Source organism: Salmo trutta, chromosome 3 (assembly GCF_901001165.1).
Source record: "Salmo trutta chromosome 3, fSalTru1.1, whole genome shotgun sequence".
NCBI lineage: Eukaryota > Metazoa > Chordata > Actinopteri > Salmoniformes > Salmonidae > Salmo > Salmo trutta.
Genome location: NC_042959.1, coordinates 32,904,047 through 32,919,876, shown reverse-complemented (window position 1 = coordinate 32,919,876; position 15,830 = coordinate 32,904,047). Strand labels below are relative to the sequence as shown.

Below are 15,830 nucleotides of genomic sequence, written 5' to 3'. Positions count from 1 at the left end.
ATGGTTATCAAAACATCACGCCAGGGTAAGCCTACATGAAACACAGCCCTTATTTTAAGTGTTTCTAAAATCCTCTATGGGGAAAAATGAACAGTTGAAAAAACGATTGGAACCGTTTCCCTGTTTTGACCGCAAGGTTTTATGGGTATTATGACACCTCCACTGCGGGGCTCTATGAGCTATAGCCTCAATGGTGCTGCCCATGCTGTCACAGACTCTAATGGCACAGATATAAAGAGGAGTCTTCTATCTGTCTCTTTGATTCAACCCTGTGCGGTTTACTAGCCATAGAGATGGTTAGAGAACTCAACTTAGATAGCTTCCACCATTTTAAAGTACGCAATTGAGTGTGGATTCCTATGGTTGGGAGCGATCAGCCAATGATCAGAGCATTGTCTTGATTTTTAAATTGCTTTAAGGTAAGTCACCACCATCTAGTGGCCACAATAAATGTAATTACGCTATTTGGTTCAGGACTCACCAATATTAGCTTTTAATATTGAAAATGGAATACTTTTTAAAAAGTAGTCAACTGGTTGGGGATTCCTATGAGTTGTAGCCTCAATGGCGCTGTCACAGATGTCATAATGGCACAGATACAAAGACAAGATTTCTTTCCATCTCTATAGTACCAGCCTAATGGCTAGCAGGTGTTTGTCCTGTAGGTATTACTTGAAAGACGACTGGAAATAGCGGTATACTCAGAAGCACATGGGAACTGGACTAGGAAAGTGCTATTATGTACCATTTCTTTACTCAGTTATTATAACCCATCAATCAACGCCACTATAAATGTATCTTGAAAATGTTTGTCAAAGATTTGTGTGTAATGAGCTTATTGCTGAAGTGCCACTTGTAGTGTGTGTCTGTTGAAGTGCCCATTGGTTTAATGATGGGGGGAAAAAATACACTCATAAAGAATACAGGAACACAACCATTTTGCCCATAATTGTATACTTCCAGCCTGTCACTGTAGCCCTTCACTTGCTTCTCCTCCATATTTGTCTCTCCTTTCTTTCTGAGAATTCCTTGCTTTCCACTCCCCTCTCTCTCCCTCTCTCTCCCTTCATTCTGACTGCTGTACACTCTCTCCTCTCTGCCCATAACCCCTGTTGACATAATGGGCTCAAATTTCAAGCTTGAGTAGAGGCAGTCGCCATGCAGCGGCCCACACTGCGTATGACAGGCCAGATAGGGAAGGCATGCTGCTAGGGGATTGAGACGGGGCTGCAGAGAGAGAGGAGAGGGAGAAAGAGGGCACTGGAGGACAGAACTAGTATGAGGGAGACTGAATGCAGATGAAAGCAAGATAAGAGAGAGAGAGTAGTGTGTTGTGGCACAGAAAGCGATATCTGCCATTTAATTTGGCCCTTATGCGGTCCATGTCTGTATTTTCAACTAAAAAGGAATCAGCGCTGAACAAGATCAGGACAGTTTTCAGTTGGTTTTCCAGCTTTGAAGGTACAAGTATGTTTTACTGAAAGGTTCAGGGAACTGTATGTGACAAGGCGGCTACATAAAACATTTCCAAATAAATTGCAAATAACTTGAGTTGGTCACAGATTTCACATAAATGTAATGCTAACCGTGGCAAGCAAATGTTAAATGGCAATGACTTAATAAAAGAGAAATTAAATTGTAGGCTTATTTTGTCCATTTTTGTGAATAAGCTTTTTGCTATAGTCCCCCCGTTTTATGTTATTGTGTATATTTTTAGAAGACACCCAAATGTTTGATAAAGGTGAAATGCTTCTTGAATGGGTGTGTGCCTGTGTCATTTGGGTGTGAGTAAGTCAACATCGTCATTGTGAACTTCATGCTTCAGACCTTGCGGAAAACACATTTCAGTTGAATGCATTCAGGTGTACAACTGTCTAGGTACCGCCCTTTCCTCCTTAGTCGGTCCATTTCATTTATTTCTTACTGTTACTGCTCATGTTCTTACCCAAACAAGCAGCTAATCCCCATTGACAAATCACAGGGAAAACCTGGCCACGCATACTACTCAAAATAGTTTCATTATGTGTCCATTCATATAAGCTTACAAACCATAACTGTGATCAACACAATGAATGGTGTGTCTACAACCTATGGCGTCGTAGCAATTTCAACGCCAGCAACGTTTTGGCATTCTCCCAAACCAATGGAACTGTCTTCCTGGTGCAGCCTGTGACTGGGGAAGCCAGGACAACTGTAGCTAGCCAATCCACTGGGCTGGTTAGTGTGGGCCTGGATCTGACTGCTGAGTTAACAACTGATCAGATTATGGGGTAATCTGACATGGGGACTGGTCTACCCCGGGCCATCTCTCTCCAGACAACAGAGACGTACACCAGGCAGTTCAACCAGGGCTTCCCTCTAAATTGCTACTGAAAGGCATTTTGTCTTTCTATAAGTGGTCACTAATCAGGACAGTGCAGTGTGACTTATCACATTGAGGTGGATTTTCATTGTCTAGTTTCCACCATAGTGTTTTCTCTTCTACAGTCATGTTGGGTAGGTGATGGCTCATGTTAAAGGAATGGTAGGAAGCCCAGTATTTTTGACACACCACATTCACAAGTACTGCTCTGTTTTACAAATATTTACCCCCGGGTTCAATGGCAGGTCAAAATCACTCTTCCCAAGTCATAGTGAACAGGGCCAATACATTGGCTTATGCCGCTTTCATATGCTAGTTTGGAACTAGGAAACTGAAAATTCCGACTTGCTGATTCGTTGAACGTGTATAACTACGACTAGTTAGCATGTCGGAAATGTCTGAGTTTCCTAGTTCAGACTAGCATGTGAACGGGCATTATACAGACACTCCCAACTGAACATTTGAGAAATGGCTGCCGCCTAGAGCGGTTAAACAGCTTGTGGTGTTTGTGTTCTTACTGTGTATTGTTCCATTGCTCCATAGTGCCTGAGGTTATCGCAATCAGGAAGCCCAAAATATGAGATCGTCACATTTATTTTCCAAAACTATATTTGAATTGAGATGAATGTTAATGAAAAGAAAATGTTGGGTGATTGATTGATTGTCTCCATAGAAGAGAAATGTCTCCAGGGAAGTTTCTCCAGAGACTGGTTTCTCTGTAGTGTGCATTCGAATGAAACAGTTGATGCACCTCCCTTTTCCAGAGGCACACACAGGAGTTAAATCTCACGTGCCTTTTTTTTTACAGTGGTTTATTTCAACAATGTTACAGCAAGGAAATGGCTGCCCAGTGATCTGTGCATGGAGGCCTATAATCCACTGACATCACTATACAGTGTGTTTCTGATCCGTTTAGGGCTTCAATTCTATAACGTGGGTTACATGACCAAGGTCAGGTTCTGTGGCCTGTATGCTACAATGATTATCGTGATTATCATCATAACATCAACACTTTACAGTGGCCTCTAGTTCCTTTCATCTGCCTTCTATTTTTCACTGGACGAAACACATGATGCAGTGAAGGCAAATTGTTCTGTCACCATCCCTTGAAACTGTCAGACTGCATTTCCTAATCACCATCTAAGCCATCAATATCCAGGCCCCAGCTGCGCCAATCGTCTTATGTTTGTGAGTTAATGGAAGACGTGTGGACAGGGCCAGACTTCCAGGGGCCCCTAACCAAAAATGTGTCCCTCCCAGATAGTATGAACACGTCGGTTGGGGGCCCCCTGGAGGTCAGGCCTCCACAGATAGCATATTATGAACACGTCATAAGCCATGGCAAAATATATAGAATTGTATAAACATTTAGCTTTAAAACTGCCAAATTGTCTCTCAGCCTCATGGCAAAATGTGTAGAATAGCTTGAGATTAGCTATAAAACTGCAAATGTATCTGTCTGCCCTGGCGAAATGTGTATAATTGCAGGTAATTCGCTTTAAATCAGCACATTTTTCTCTCTGCACCATGGCAAAATGTGTAGAATTGCAGGAAGTTAGCCAACCATTTTTTTTTTTTAATATATATTTATTGAAGGAATCAGGTGCCCCAGATGGGTCCTTGCTATCCTTAGGACATCCCTACCCCATTGAAGTTGACATTTTAAATGGTTAAGGTTTAAGTTATGGTTAGGGTAAGAATAGGGGTTAGGATAGGGACGTCCCAAGGATCCCGGATAGCCCTAACCGCTCCAGATGTGGTAGTCCGGCCCTGTGAGTGGATTTTGACATCAGCATCCCATTGTTGTCCTAGGTACAGTATTAACGTCCCGACAGATCTAATGGATTTAACTGAGGGAGATAATTAGGTGGCATCAGATGAAGTTGAGCCTATTAATGGGCAGCACTTTGGATAAGCCAAGCCATCCAGATAGTTATATGGAGTGATATTAGTGCCAAAAAGAGATTGATTCCAAATTCTGTCAGTCGACTATTGACATCTCAAATCTGCCCAAATACCTCTTTGAAGTGTCTTGGAATGTGCTTGAATCTCATACTACGAGCCAAATATCGGCTTAGCTTGAACAAAAAGGAGGAAAATGACAGTGACGATAAAATATCTGTGTCCCATCAGACGACGAAAGGCAAAAACACCAATTTATTTAGTCAAACTTCAGATTGAATATGTTTACAGCATCTTGACAGGATCAGTGAGTTGGGACAGTTTCCAGTCACAAAACAGCTCTGCATTTTACCCACAACACAGTAGGTTGGAGGCCTTTGTTGAGATATGTTGCATCCCATTACATGCAACATTGCGGAACGTTGCAATCCTGAACTAGCCCGTGATCCTAATCCACATCTCCTCTTATCATAAAGGGGAATCCCTCTGTATTTCCATTAACAATGGCTATAAAACATGTACAGGTGTTCTTGTCTTTAATGTTAACACAATTGTAACAGAGAACGATATGTCGGAGAACAGGAAAGTAGTGGTTATGTTTGCATAGCCATAAACTAAAGGAAGGACAGATGGAATCAAACTAACACAAACATAGATATACATGTATATCTATCGACAGCTCTGGCACAAACAGAATCAGTCAGTCCATCCGTCTGCAGAGTTAAACATGGGCAAGTAGTAAAATTGTGGCTCGGTGTTAAATGACTTTGGATCGTTGCTACATCTAGTTAGCTTTAACAGTCAGCCTTGTCAAAAACCTTCTACAAAATACCAAATGAATTCCTTTCCCCTATTCCACCACCCACGCAACCCACCCCAGAAAAATATATGTATCCTTTAGATTCAAAGTTGATGTACTGTATAATTACTGCATAAGCATTTGGGTTATTGAGTGTTTACTCCGTTCAAGCATTCTCACACAAGTAGTCAGTCAGGAGCCAGGAACGGTGTACAATTTTCACAGGGTTCATTTCTGTAACTTTCTTTCACGGTCAATTAGCGCTCCCTTTGCATTTGTTTGTAAACTGAAGGGGTGGTTCTCGGCAAATGTAAAAGTTTGTGATTTTACCGTTAGGCCGAAAAAGTTTTCCCCCCCTATGGACAAATCTAAAATGACAGATTTGAACTTTAACTGGATCCACAGAATGATGAAATAAGCAGAAGATAAAGTAGTGCTCTCTCGTCTCCTCAGCAGACACCAGGTCAGAGGAAGGGAGGTGGGTGGAGGTAGAAAATCACACATGACAAAAACAATATCTACAAAACCCAGTGATAACCACATGGTCTTACACCCGCAGGTCCCTTCACATCATAGACCATGGTGCAAACATACTTAAATACGTACATACATATTTCATACATACACATACAGAATACGATAATAAAATAAGATAGATAGATAGTTATAAAATACCTATGTAGAAATGCATAATCCAGATGAGTCTATCGGGAGACCTAGCAGTAATGGCAGTCAGTGGAAGAGGTTCCTCTCATCATTTATGGATGTGTGTGAGTGTGTTTATTCTGTGTGCTGTGGTGTGCATGGCACTTACTGTACAAGTGTGTATGTACTGAACTGTATGTAGGGCCAAACACCAGATCGCACTATGCTAAAGAATCGTGTCAACAGCCCTTCCTCCTCCTCCCTTCTCTTACTAAGTCCTCCCCTCATCTCACCTCAGTCCTGGTGGTGAGGAGGGGTTTTAAAAGTTCAGAGGTCAAAAGTGGAGAGGTGTTTGACCCAGCAGGTCTGTCGTGTCCGGCGAGTGCATCCTGAACAGCTGCGTGAGCGCAAAGACGGAAGAGATGAGCACCGTGCAGCGTTTGGCCAGCAGCCGCACCCCCTCGCCCTCTCCCTGCCTCTGTCCATCCCCAGACCCACCGCCGGCCCCAGCCCTGGTTTCAGCCGTCTCCACAGCCCCAACAAACTCCCGGTACAGCCCTACGATCTCCTTCAGCTTGTCCAGAGCCTCCTCCTGGCCCTCGTCATCAGTACTGTGGATCTGACCCCTATTGCGGCAGATGTCACAGCCAGGACAGGGGTGTGTTCTCAGGCAGGCTGCAGAGAGCTGCACAAGGGCACTAAAGCTGTTGGATAAGGAACGAAGCGCCTCCTCTGGAGCCCAGCCCACACGCGTGGCACGCTGGCACCCTGTTGCCAACCGCCGGGCCTCCGCCTGGAGTAAACTCCTCTCAGCCTCTGTCATGGGTAGAGGACTTGTCCCTCCACAGCACGGGGTCAGACCCTCCTCTTGCCCCAAGTCTTGGTTGGGTCCCTCTTCTCCACACCCATCCTGGTCTGTTTTAGAGGGTTCTGATGATGGTGGTGGCCTAGCCGTGCCTCTCTCCAGGACCAGGCGTAGCTGATCGATGTCCTGCCTCAGGGAGGCAAAGCCCCCCTTCAGCCCCACGTAGCGTTTGTTGGTGAGGGAGCGCAGGGCGCCTATAGGGGGCGTTGGGGAGACAGGGCGGGATAGGAGGGGGCTAATTTCTGAGGAGGCAGTGGAGAGGGTAGAGAGAGGGCGAGGGGTGTCCCTCAGCAGGGACAGGATGTTGGGGGAGGGGACAGCGGAGGTGGGGGAGGGCAGGGGTGTAGAGCGGGCTTGTTTGGGGCGCGTGCGTTTGGAGAACTCGTAGATTGTGAGCTCCTCGTCAAAGCCGCAGCCATCCTCCACGTCGCCGCTGAAGCAGTTGGCGTAGACGGTGCGGCACCCACACGCCTCGCGGTGGGCCTGTGGAGGGGTGTGCACCAGAGAGTCCCCCTCTAGGGGTGGGCCTGAACCACCCCCTAACCCCACCTCTGAGTGGGGCCTGGACTGGGGCTGCTCCGACTTGCAGGAGCCCAGAAACCCATAGGGCTCAGAGACGTGCGCCCCATTTTCTCTCAGGGCCTGGTTGGGGTGCGACACGTTTGTCCCATTGGCCTCCTTCACACGAGGAGTCACTTCCTGGAACTCTTTGATGGTCGCTATGACGACCTCGGCTCCATCCTCCAGCACTTCCTTCTTCCCTTTACCCGCCGCAGTCTCACCTACTGTCTTGGCAGTGACCTTGCTGACCTCGGAGGCTCCGCTGACCGACAGACCGGAGCCGTACCCAGACGTGACATCCTCGTTGACAGAGCTGGTGGAGGGGTAGTCCAGGGTGCCCAGGATCTCCTGGGAGCGGGTCATGTACCAGGGCAGGGCCTGGATCCGCCCTCTCAGGGCTGAGGTAGGCAGACGGCCCCCCAGGCTGGAAGAACTGACCCTCAGGTCTGAACCTGACCCTGACCTCCCTGTGCTCTCTGGGCCTCCCGCTGTCCCTTTAGAGGAGGTGGTGAGGGAGGTGGTCAGACTGAGGGGGCCGTCTGCGTTTTTGGGGGACAGGTTCTCGTGACTCAGAGAGACCCTCCTCCCGGACTGAGCGCTCCCATTGCGACTGCCCCAGGGGTGGAGGCCGTTCGGTGGCGACACCCCCTCTTTCTCCTTCGGTGAGACCGCGATGGGGAGGACTGTTAGGGGATGAAGAGAAGGAGGGGAGGTTCTGGGAGAGAGTGGTGGAGGGCTGGTAAGGCTCAACCTGATCTCATCTCCTGAAGCCGAACGTGGAATGGGGGATAAGCTTTGCAGCTTTTTCGGGGGGTCCAGCCCAACCCCGTTTCGGACCTCTCCCTTCGGCAGGGAAATCCCATTTGTTTTAGTTTCAACCCTCGCTGTCTGCTTGTCAGCAGCGACCAGAACACAATCTTTAGGAAGCACGTTAGGAGTCCTGTTCTCTATCTTAGGCCCGTTCTCTTGCCTGAGCCCGTTCTCCACAGCCTGAGGTTCAGCAGGGGGTTGCTGGTTCTTCCGTACAGCCGTGATGAGGGAGGAGGAGAGTGGAGGCCCACCCGCCCCCGAGGTGACTGATTTAAACTCCATTGTTTCTGGCTCCATGGTGTCTATCTCCAAGAGCCCCGCGTGGCCCCCACGAGCATCCCCGTTACAGTGGGCGTACGGACCCCCACACTTGGGAGACCTCTGGGGGTCTATCTGGGGCTTGGGGGCCAGTTCAGGTTTAGGGGCCAGTTCAGGTTTTGGGGGTAGCTGGGGCTTGGGGGCCAATGGTGGAGGTTTGGTCTTGGCATCGACACTCTGCATGGAAGACTGGTTTGAGTGGAGCTTTGGGTCTCGTTGCGTCTCCTGCTGTTTCTTGTGGTCAGGTGAGGAGTGCTTCTTTTTGAGGGGTGAGGGAGGCTCCCTCTCTGGTACCACTGGCAGTCCATTTCCTGTGCCACTCCAGCGTTTACTGTGTCTATTATTGTCAGCCGCATCCAAACTGTTTTCTGTGAGTGAATGAGAGAGAGAGAGAGAGAGAGAGATGGGAGTATTAAAAAGGTGACAGAAATCATTCAACACCTTCACTTTAACAGCTCTATACATAGTTACTCTGTCAGCGAAGAAGTGATGTCAACAACCCACCTGTGCCATCAGGAGGAACTGGAGGAGTGAACCGCTCCTGGGCATCGAAGAACTCATCGTCTGACTCTGAGGCACTTTCCCTAGCAACAGGAGGAGGAACGTTAGGGGACGGCGTTGGGAAAGGACGGGAATCTCCGGAGTGACTCGATAGACTCTCCTCCCCTGTGTGGGTGGAGCTACAAGCCGCTCTCTTTTCACAGGAGGAGATGTGGATGGGGATGACTCTGGGGATGACTCTGGGGATGTCTAACTTGTTGTTGGAAACAGTTTTGTTAGACTGGGCGCAGATCTTGTCGATGAGGCGCAGGTCTACGTGACTCGGGATCTTAGAGAGCCGTCTCAGTTCCTCCTCATCGTCGTCATCGTCAACTTCCTCCGTCTCCTCCTCGTCGCTGGTGGCCTCGGGGGGGCTGGGGAGATAGCTGCCCTTGGCGTGTTCAGTGAAGCACAGGCACGAGCTGTCGTTGCTGCGGTAACTCAGGTTGGTGGGGCGTACGGGGGCACCCTCTCTCTGACGCTGAGGAGAGGGAGCTGTGACCTCCAGGAGGAACGGGTGGTGGACATCCAGGGTGGTGGTCCCCTGAGTTGGCCGTTGGGACCGGAGAGAAGGGCTGTCCTCACGCAGGGCGACCAAACGAGAGGAGGCCTTGGCTGGGCCTCCTCCTCCCACTGCAGCTGCAGCGCTGCTCTCCTCCAAGGCCGCCCTAAGAGAGCCGCTGGACAGGCTGAAGAAGCTACTGTTGACCCGCGGGTCTGTGTGGTACCAGTTGTCCTGTTCCCCTGTTCCTGCGTTAGCTTTAATTCCTAGCATGATCTCTCTTCCTCTCACTTCCCTTCCGTTCTCTGACATCTCAATGATCGTCACCTCTTGTTTCTCTTTGTATTCTTTCTCAGCTCTCTCTCTCTTTCCCTCCGCTCCTCTCTGCTCCTCTTCTTCTCTCCTCCACCCCTCCCTGTCTTTGCTGGCAGGTGCGGGGCGTTTGCGGGTGTGAGTTGGTGGAGGCTCGGTGGGGTAGTCCTCGTCCGACGAGTCATCAGAGTCACTGCAGCAGCGGGACACATAGCCTGGGAATGACAAAGAAAAAAATCATTTTTTTCTCAGTTACATAATAAAGTTTACGATGTACATAATAGTAGTCAAATGAAGACTATCCATACTGGCTGATATCCACGTATCAACGCCAAAATAAATAGTAAGAACAATGCCAAAAAGGAAAAATGTTAGTTAAACATTGATGCTCACTTGTCAGCGATTCATAGCAAACTCCCTCTATAACGGCGAACCTCCCTTCACACACACCTTCCTCAGCAGGTATCCTGTGCACCCGCACCTTGGGGCGTCTCAGACGGAACACACACACTCTGGGGTCCACCAGGAGCTTGCAATAGCCCCCCAGTAGACACGCCAAGTCTTTGGCTGCCAGAGAGTCCATCAGTAAGGCAAAAGGCTGGAGAGAGGGGGAAGAGAGCGAGAGAAAGAGAGAAAAAGAGAGTGAAAGAGAGGTAGAGAGAGTGAGGGCAGAGAGCGAGAGTGAGAGAAAGAGACAAAGAGCGAAAGAGGGGGGGAAGAGAGCGAGAGAGAGAGAGAAGAGGGGAGAAGAGAGAGACCGAGAGAGGGGAGGCGAGAGTGAGAGAAAGAGAGATGGAGAGAGAGACAGAGAGAGAGGAGGGGAGAAGAGAGAGACCGAGAGAGGGGAGGCGAGAGTGAGAGAAAGAGAGATGGAGAGAGAGACAGAGAGAGAGGAGGGGAGAAGAGAGAGACCGAGAGAGGGGAGGGGAGAAGAGAGAGACCGAGAGAGGGGAGGCGAGAGTGAGAGAAAGAGAGATGGAGAGAGAGACAGAGAGAGAGGAGGGGAGAAGAGAGAGACCGAGAGAGGGGAGGCGAGAGTGAGAGAAAGAGAGATGGAGAGAGAGACAGAGAGAGAGGAGGGGAGAAGAGAGAGACCGAGAGAGGGGAGGGGAGAAGAGAGAGACCGAGAGAGGGGAGGCGAGAGTGAGAGAAAGAGAGATGGAGAGAGAGACAGAGAGAGAGGAGTAGGAAGACAGAATGCATGTCGTATTTTCCATCCACTGTATTTGTGTGTGAACTAAGCGTAGCTATGAGCAAACGTGTGTGCCTGAGAGAGTGTGTGTGTGATTTCTGTGTGTGTGTATCATATACAGCGTGTACGGTATCCTACCTTGATGTCGTGCAGGGAGATACGTAGCAGGCTGACTCTGTCCGACTCAGAGAGCAGCTCCACTCTACTGATGCTGCTGAAGTCTACCAGGGTGGACACCATGTTGAGCTTATGGTTGACCACCTGACTCAGGCCGTAGCGTGCTCCCACCAACAGACTGACCAGCACCTCCCGGTCCTGCAACTGGGGTGGGGGAGTATGGGGAGGTGGACAGAGGGGCAAAGAGAGAGTGGGGTGGGGAGAGAGAGGGAGAGGGGGAAAGAGGACGAGAGAGAGGGAGAGAGAGAGGGAAGAGGGGTGAAAGGAAGAAAGAAGTAGATACAGTCTGAGACGCATGCTGAATCATCACAGGGTGAAACAAGGTCAGGACGGGGGACGGGGGGGGGGGGGGGGGGGGGGGGTCAATCCTGTCCAGCCAATAACAGCTCTCTAAATTTGGGGCAGAGTCAGAGGATGATTGACAGCTGTGATGATCCTTTGTAAATTGTTTCAAACACACTAACCATCATGGTGGCAGTATAGGAGCGTCCTCCGTAGGAGATTAGTTCACCAAGCTGGGTGAGGTAGGCCAGCCGGGCCTGGGTGGCTGAGATAACCTGGGAGGGCGAGGGAACGACCATGATGACGACAACAACGACAACAAGTATTGCACATATAATCTCTCTCCCCTCTCGTTCCCCCTCCCACCATACCTTCTGCCGTGGCTCCAGCAGTGACTGGATCTTCTTCAGGTGGTAGCTGATGGCTTTCCTCAGGTCCTTCTCTCTCATGTTACTGAGCAGAGTGGGAGAGATGAAGCTGTCCAGACCAAACTCTTTCCTGTCACAATACACACAGGAGACAATGTCAGTGTGTGTGTGTGTGTGTGTGTGTGTGTGTGTGTGTGTGTCTCTCACGTGATGCTCTTGATAGAGGTCCGGGTGGAGCCTATACTGTTCAGTCTCTCGTGCATGTGCAGGGCAGCCAGACGCAGTGCAGTGTTACACTTCATCTCCACCGCAAACCTCTCCTGTAGAACGTCCCCGACGCTCTGACAACACACACACACACACACACACACACACACACACACAGAGTGTTATACACACCCATACAACATTATATATACGCACAGCATGAAACACAAAAACACACAGGTAGAATGATACACACACAAGGTATGAAACATTTTATTTCCTCTAAAATAAATCATGCTGACACAGGTTTGGCTAAAATCCCCCCCTGCAAAGCACCTCTTCTATTCGTTATATTTTACAGCGAAGGCTGCATCAGAAGCGAATTCCTTTGTCGGCTACGTGTTCGCGATTGGCTGGGGAACGACCGCTGGCCTGTGGTAAATTCGTTCATATGTTCATATGGGCAGAATAGTGTATAAAATAAATACAAATGTGCTGCATTAGTTGCTTTTCTTTTCGATATAATAAATATGAAGGAAAAAGGAAACCGCACATTGCTCTTGATAGTATCACTGATATTTAATAAGCTTACGTATCGGCCTCACGGCCTTCGTCAGAGCTTTATATAATAAATACAAATGTCATCCATAAGCCTACTAATACATGCATTAGTGAATAAAAAACGGGCAGATATAAAGAAAAGTCATTTAAACCTAATTCATTTTCTTTCAATTTGCGCCATAGAAAACGAAATATCAATATAATAAAACTAGGCCTATGATATTTCCTCCCGACCCCTTATGGGCCATCAGCGGGAACAAAATCTTGATGAGTCTGTGAGACGATGCCGCTTTATCAAATGTTCATCTTGATATTTTAGGCTAAGCCGTGAATACAGTTTCCAAAATGATGTATGCGATTGCAAAATCGAATCCTCCTAAACGAAAGGGTCTCCTAACTTCCGGGGTTCTTCAATAGACTATGGCGTAGGCTACTAGACCTACTTGTTGGATGCGCATTTGGTATCCAGCTGTTTAGTCAGGCCTAGTGATATTGTCGTCCATCATCAGCTGATCCCGCAAATCTTTTTCTGAATGACAGCTTTGTGATATGGCAGGCGATGCAAAAAAAAACAGCAAGTGCAGGAAAATAGTGTTCGGGAAGAATGTCCAGAATATGTTGATGTCCTTTTCGTTGTGCCAGTGAAGTTGTGATCCACATTGGATCCAATCCAATACCTTACATTTATGTTGATCGTGTGCTATTGTCTGCTTGATTTACAACAGGTTCTGGAAGATTTAACAGAGAAAGCATCAATGTGATGAGTTACTGTTTTCATGTGTTTCTGTGCGTCGGATTGGACCGAGGTGGGCTACCGTGCCAACGCCCAACAGTATTTTCCTTTCTATTGTTCAGGACATTTAATGACAACAAATGAGGAGCCTAGTGGTCTTCTAAGCAAAATGATTTGGTGAATTTGAATGGTAATGATGGTGAGAGCCCAGTTACAGATGGACTCCGATCACAATGTTTCCATTTTTATTGTCATGTCACAAAAAGTGTTAATTTTTTTAATAAATTCGCTAGCCAATGTTACAAAATACAGGCCTAATATTCTGCTCATGTGAACAAATGTATTTTAGGCCATAGCCTAAAGAACAGCTACATTATTTAATGAAAAGAAGCAAATAGACACCTTGTTTCACATTCTTTAATAAAAGCCTCATAAACAGAAACAGGAAATAGGCTACAGCTCGCTTCAACAGTTTCCCCGCCAAATAGGCCTACAAGGAAACTCAATGTATCTCCACGATGTTGAGAGCGGGGTATGTAAGCAGCTGTAGTACCTTCCACAAAAAAAGTGTTTCTCTACAAAAAAAAGACACGTGAGCCCCTCCCTGTAAATGAACTCTGATTCTCAGCGGAAGGTTGACAACTCGATTACGGTAAACACTGCTCACCTGTGTGCAAGTTAAACAGGGTCTCATGGCTATGAGTACAGGCAGAATAATTACAGACGCTTAAGATGGTAGTCTAGGCCTACAGCTAGATGTGGCTAGCCGCTCACCTGGAGGAAGAGGTACTCGAAGGCGGTGGGGTCTTCCTGTAGCAGCTCCAGGGGGTCTCTGGGAATGAAACACACCCTGAACAGACACTTGTAGTCATGGCTGCTGTTCTCCTTCTTCTGCACCACCTGGAGACACATACACATTACACAGGGTTATACTGAGGTGACCAAACACATACACATTACACAGGGTTATATTGAGGTGACCAAACACATACACATTACACAGGGTTATACTGAGGTGACCAAACCCATACACATTACACAGGGTTATACTGAGGTGACCAAACCCATACACATTACACAGGGTTATACTGAGGTGACCAAACCCATACACATTACACAGGGTTATACTGAGGTGACCAAACCCATACACATTACACAGGGTTATACTGAGGTGACCAAACCCATACACATTACACAGGGTTATACTGAGGTGACCAAACCCATACACATTACACAGGGTTATACTGAGGTGACCAAACCCATACACATTACACAGGGTTATACTGAGGTGACCAAACCCATACACATTACACAGGGTTATACTGAGGTGACCAAACCCATACACATTACACAGGGTTATACTGAGGTGACCAAACCCATACACATTACACAGGGTTATACTGAGGTGACCAAACCCATACACATTACACAGGGTTATACTGAGGTGACCAAACCCATACACATTACACAGGGTTATACTGAGGTGACCAAACACATACACATTACACAGGGTTATACTGAGGTGACCAAACCCATACACATTACACAGGGTTATACTGAGGTGACCAAACCCATACACATTACACAGGGTTATACTGAGGTGACCAAACCCATACACATTACACAGGGTTATACTGAGGTGACCAAACACATACACATTACACAGGGTTATACTGAGGTGACCAAACCCATACACATTACACAGGGTTATACTGAGGTGACCAAACCCATACACATTACACAGGGTTATACTGAGGTGACCAAACCCATACACATTACACAGGGTTATACTGAGGTGAATAGTAGGGGTCTCCAACCTTTTCTAGCATGAGAGCTACTTTTAAAAAACAAAACATGTCGCAAGCTACATATTATTTTTTTAGCTTTCAAATAGGCACTTTCTTCTCCTCTACTTTACCCTGCAACTTTTCCCTGGGTCCTTGGTGTAAGTGATGTGTTTTCTGTCAATATACCTGGTAAAGTAATGGCAACTGCTCGGCCTCCAACCGCAAGGCACTACAGAGGGCAGTGCGTACGGCCCAGTACATCACCGGGGCCAAGCTTCCTGCCATCCAGGACCTCTATACCAGGCGGTGTCAGAGGAAGGCCCTAAAAATTGCTAAAGACTCCAGCCACCCTGGTCATAGACTGTTCTCTCTGCTACCGCACGGCAACGGTACCGGAGCGCCAAGTCTAGGTCCAAGAGGCTTCTAAACAGCTTCTACCCCCTCTTCTACGCTGCTGCTATTCTCTGTTATTATCTATGCATAGTCACTTTAATAACTCTACCTACATGTACATATAGATAGAGTGCCCCAGCACATTGACTCTGTACCGGTACCCCCTGTATGTAGCCCCGCTATTGTTGTTTACTGCTGCTCTTAATTATTTGTTATTCTTACCCCTTGCTTTTGTAGGTATTTTCTTAAAACTGCATTGTTGGTTATGGGCTTGTAAGTAAACATTTCACTGTAAGGTCTACCTACACCTGTTGTATTCGGCGCATATGACAAATACAATTTGATTTGATTTTCTAAACAAATTTAATACTGCCCCATAAAATTATATATATATTTTTTTCCGGAATTCTGTTTCTCTGTTTTATTTATCCTGTTTTTTACTCTCAATATTACAATCATTCATAGAGAAACAACAAAAATGCATGTTTTGAGTCCATGTCAGTGCTTAAATCAC

The 15,830-nt window shown here is 47.4% G+C and overlaps 1 protein-coding gene across 1 annotated transcript in view; it reads right to left on the bottom strand.

The window, feature by feature from the left end:
• Positions 1 to 4,479: 4,479 nt before the first annotated feature.
• LOC115173415 (FERM and PDZ domain-containing protein 1) overlaps positions 4,480 to 15,830 on the bottom strand; it is a gene marked incomplete in the record, with an annotated part of 37,757 nt that continues 26,406 nt past the window's right edge. The window contains 8 exon segments of the mRNA XM_029731466.1: positions 4,480 to 8,630; positions 8,767 to 9,831; positions 10,067 to 10,214; positions 10,947 to 11,129; positions 11,450 to 11,542; positions 11,639 to 11,765; positions 11,843 to 11,976; positions 13,911 to 14,036. Coding sequence (XP_029587326.1) covers positions 6,043 to 8,630; positions 8,767 to 9,831; positions 10,067 to 10,214; positions 10,947 to 11,129; positions 11,450 to 11,542; positions 11,639 to 11,765; positions 11,843 to 11,976; positions 13,911 to 14,036 — 4,464 coding nt within the window.